This window comes from Apis dorsata, unplaced genomic scaffold, assembly GCF_000469605.1.
Source record: "Apis dorsata unplaced genomic scaffold, Apis dorsata 1.3 scaffold_415, whole genome shotgun sequence".
NCBI lineage: Eukaryota > Metazoa > Arthropoda > Insecta > Hymenoptera > Apidae > Apis > Apis dorsata.
In genome coordinates this window covers 83653-88650 of record NW_006263670.1, presented here as the reverse complement: position 1 = coordinate 88650, position 4998 = coordinate 83653, and the positions used below count along the sequence as shown (strand labels likewise).

Below are 4998 nucleotides of genomic sequence, written 5' to 3'. Positions count from 1 at the left end.
AAAAAAAAAAAAAAAAAAAAAAAAAAAAAAGAAAGAGAAGGGAAACGAAGAAAATTCTATTTAGATAAAATAGGATCGATATTTTACATTCGATAATTGTTGACGCAAAATATAATTATTATATCTTAAAGCAGGAGGAGAAGCAATAAGCAAAAAGATACAACCGGTAAATATCGCGATTAAATTAGAATTATTCTCAACAACAAAAACCGATTATATCGTATAATTTTTATAATTTCGCCCAGTATTTAATCATTTTTAAATAATTTTTTTATGAGAAAACCACCATAACATGGATATTATAAATCGTGTCAATTTATTGAAACACGAATACTATTAGTCATTTAATATACCTAATGAATTGAAAAATGGAAGGAAGAAACATTTTATGATGATAATTAAGAACGATATGTAGTAATTATATATAGTTATTAAAAATTTCTCTAAATTTTCTATCATTGTATATAATTAATATTTTCATTTTATTACGTATTCTTCCTTTAATTTATTCAAAAGTAATATTCTATTTTATATCTTATCTATTTTATAATACGATTTTAATTTATCGTCAAAATCGTTTTTTCGATTATTTATATTATTTTATATCGATTAGATATAGAAATCAATTTATGTATACAAAAATATAAATAATTTTTTCTTAATTTATTCTTAATTTAAATCACAGTTTTTTTTATCAATTACAATACAATAATATTAATAAATATTTGAATAATGTTTTGTTCATATGATATTTATTTAAACTTATCCAACTATAATATAAACTATTCTTATATATTCTTTTTTTTCTTCTTCTTTTTCTTTTTTCTTTCAATTTTCAGAAATCATTAAATAATTAATGATTAATGATTATTATTGATTATCAAACTAACAATAAATATATGCACAAAGTTATTTTAACAATGTAAAATGTACGTATATTTAAATACACAAATGTCAGAAAATATATACGAATGTACATAAATATATTATACTTATATATTGTAGACATAAAGGTCGAAAAACGAAATGTAGCAAAAATAATATTTTAAGTTGATATACTTTCCATTATTGAATAAATTATCTAAATTTATCTAAATTTATTTATCATTTCAATTATTATATTTTTCGATGTTAAAGAGAACAATTTTTTTTTTTATAACTATTGAGACTCGGTCACGCAAAAATTCATTATCATATTTTTTTTTCAAATCAAATGTTCATTTCTATTAATAATATTTGCTTAATTTTACATATACAATAAATTTGACATTATCTACGATATTATAAAGAGATAATATTATAATAACTTTTTTTCACATTTGTGTTTTATAAATTTCTAAAATATTCATATTCATACAAATATTCTTGAAACCCTTAATGATACGCAATAATTATTTGAAATGATGATTTTTATATTATATATATAATAATATTTTACAAAATTTTGATTTAGTAAAATCTCAATAAAAAATTCATAATATTAATATTTAATAATAAAATGAAAAAGTAAAATAAAAAAAAAAAGACTATGAAAAAAAATATATGCGGATAAAAAAGGAAAGGAAAATAAAACAAATATGATATCGCAGAAAGATAAGACATGAAAAATAAGTTTAAAATGATGAAATTAAAAATATAAATTCTAGAAATTTTAGTAATTCTTACAAAAATAGTATTATATTTTTTCATTTTTTATATTGAATATTAAATATGAAATAGCATAAATTTTATACAAATTATGTTGAAGAAAAGAAGAATAAAAATAATGAAAAATGGTGAACAAAGAAAATTATATCCGTTAAGGGTTTCTTTAGAATAGAATTAAAGAAAAATGTATTTTACGATATTATTTATCGATATAATAAATTTTGTTGAATTTATTTGCTAAAAATTTTATTATATCTCTTCTGATATTGATTTATTACAATCTAAGTTAATTGAAAAATTACATGTTTCATATTATTTTTTTAAGTATGTTATAAATTGTTATAATTAAAAAAAGTACAATGTTTTTATGAATTTCTATAATGAAATGATAATTGCAACTAGTAAAATTGAAATACTATTTATCTACTCACTACTCACTGTGTGCTCGTGTTTATCGTGATATATTTCTTCCTATAAAACTGACTATAATTTCTTCTTAAAAATATAATAATATATATAAAATTTAACTATCGAGACTATCCAATGATTTTATCTTCTATGAATAATATTTATGATTTAATACCATAAATTTTATGTCAAAACAATATAATAATTATAATAGCATGTAGCATGAAAACAAACAATATTTTTCTTTCTAAACAGTTTTAATAAATGTCAACATTTGTTGTATATTAAAATTTATCTATACTATATTATGATTTTTGCCTAAGATTTTAATATTCTTAACAAATTTATTAGATTATTCTCTAGAAATACTAACAATATAACAGATTATCGATATTTCTTGTACCAAAAATGTATCACAAAAAATTTAGTAGTATTTCCAATATATATTTCTCTATTATATATACTATAGTTGATCTTAACAATAACAATAACATGCCTTGAAAACTTTCTGCACTTATCAAAATCTTACAATATGTACGTATACGTATGTCAATAATAATTGTAATAGAGTCGTATAGTATTATAAAATAATTTTGCATATTTTCGATTTTTATACATAATATTTATATAATTTTATTTCGAATAATTCTTTTTAATTTATAATAGTTTAAAAATTCATTTTATGTAAATCTCTTTATTCTTTATAATTCGACTTTCGATTAATAATTGTTTGAGAACATACAATTTTAAAAAAAAAACATATATACGTACAAAGTTTTTCATACATCAGTCATATATTAAAAATTTCGTTATTTTTATTTTATATGTATTTTATATGTATTTCTTATTAACATTCATTTTCACAAATATCAAGTGTTAATATTTATTTTATTATTTCAATAATTTCCATTGCGATTAATATTTTAGCTAGTTGTTATGTTAATTAAAAAAAAAAAAAGATAGATACTCTCTCCTTTTGTTTCTTCATGATAAATCTTTTTCGTTTCAATATAAAAAATGAAATTTCATATTGAAATCATACAAAATTTTCTCACCTAATATTTCAGACGCTCAGAAATATTAAAATAGATGATATATTTATCAAATAATAATTTTCAATCAATGATTGAAAAATAAAATAAAAATTTCATCTCTACTCATCTTGCTGTTTCTATCTATCTTATTTTATTTTATTTTTATTTAAAATAAGGATTAAAAATGGTAAAAGAACTATACGGCTCAAATTTTAATAAATAATAAAGGTAACAAATGAAATGATAGTTTGTTCTATTGATATCAATCAATGTTGTCAAATTTTTCTTCTTTTAATAATTTATCATCTATTCGTGATAACTTTGTAATTTTTTATAATTCTTCTAACATCTAATAATATTATTTTTTTTCTATTTTTCTTAAATTACGTTAAAAATTGCATTATTTTTTTTAATTATTTCTGAATCAATATTTTGTATCATTAGCAAATTCTGGTTTATATTTATATATATTTATCGGTGCTAAATATATATATATATATATATTATAAAAGTATAAAATTTATATTATATTGTTATTATATTTATATTATATTATTACTAAAATCATTTTTTTTTTAAACTTTTGCCTAACTACTTTTGTACCAAGATGTTTAGAAAAAAATTTTAAACAAATGAAGATTTAAAAATAACAAAAGTCAAGACATGTCAAAAATAATGAAATAACCAATAATTACCGATATTATATTGGATACTGAAGTAGTTTGTGCAAAAGTAGAATATATAGATTTTTATATTATAATATTATTAATTATATAGATCTAATAATTAATCAGTTAATTCAATATACAGATAATTTATAATATTATATATATTATAGATTATAATGTGTGTGTGTATGTGTGTGTGTGCGCGCGCGCGCGTGTATGTATAACAATATAGTATAAAATACTAATATTGTACAAAATAAAGGATTAAAAATCAAAGCACAATTCATCATTTTATCAAATTGTATTGAGACTAATATACATATAAAATATTTAAGTACAATATTGGTTATAAAACATGATATATTAATTAATTTGCTTTTATGTTTTAGGCATATTTACTATTAATTAAAAGTATTAAGTTTGTTATAAATAATAGTTAATGATATAGTAGTTTATAATATAAATAAGATTGAAATAATTTGTGTATCAAATAATTACTATATAATTATTAAAGTGTTGATATTATACTCGTTCAACTTGAGTTTTAATACATTTTAATAAATTTTCTAACAATTGCATGATAAAATGAATATTTGTGAAGATATGTTAAAAAAAAAAAAGTTGATGTGTAAACTATAAAATTGTATATTTTTATTTTATACAGCAATGTAATTTTAATTTACTATTTAATATTAAAAGAAAAATATTCCAGAACTCGACGTTACCGCATCATATATAAAGGTATTATGAACTGGTTTATATTGATTTGTAACAAATTTTATAACTTCTTGAGCTGCAAGGCCACCTAAAAATGCTGATACAGAATGCAATTCTGCTCCACCAAATCGACAAAATTCATGGACATAATCATCTTTTACCAATGGTCCACATCCCCATTCGTTTAATAATTTTGTTATACATGCCTAAGATTAAGAATTAATTAATTATAATTATATTAATTATAGAATAATTTTTATTTTCAATCCTCAATCCTCTCTTCTGATATTATTATTTTATATAAAAACATACTTTAAGCTTAACAATGTCAGGTTCTACTTGATCATCAAACTCTCCAGGATACGAATTATATTCTGCTTGAAATTTTTCAACCCCCCTAAGAACAACATAATAAATCATCATACTTTCTGGATTTTCTAAACTTTGCACTGGAAAAAATAATACATATATATATATATATATATTATTTATATATATTATATTCTTATGGTATACAATATTCT

At 19.1% G+C, this 4998-nt stretch overlaps 1 protein-coding gene across 5 annotated transcripts in view; it reads right to left on the bottom strand.

Annotated features, from left to right (window-relative positions):
* Positions 1-4099: 4099 nt before the first annotated feature.
* The window catches only part of LOC102678592 (NEDD8-activating enzyme E1 regulatory subunit), a 4155-nt gene continuing 3256 nt past the window's right edge, over positions 4100-4998 (bottom strand). For all 5 annotated transcript variants that reach the window (XM_006619407.2, XM_031512293.1, XM_006619409.2 and 2 more), the window contains 2 exons: positions 4787-4923; positions 4100-4680 (listed from right to left, as the gene is read on the bottom strand). In XM_006619407.2, coding sequence (XP_006619470.1) covers positions 4450-4680; positions 4787-4923 — 368 coding nt within the window. In that variant the 3' untranslated portion in view covers positions 4100-4449. The remainder of the gene's footprint in view (positions 4681-4786; positions 4924-4998) is intronic.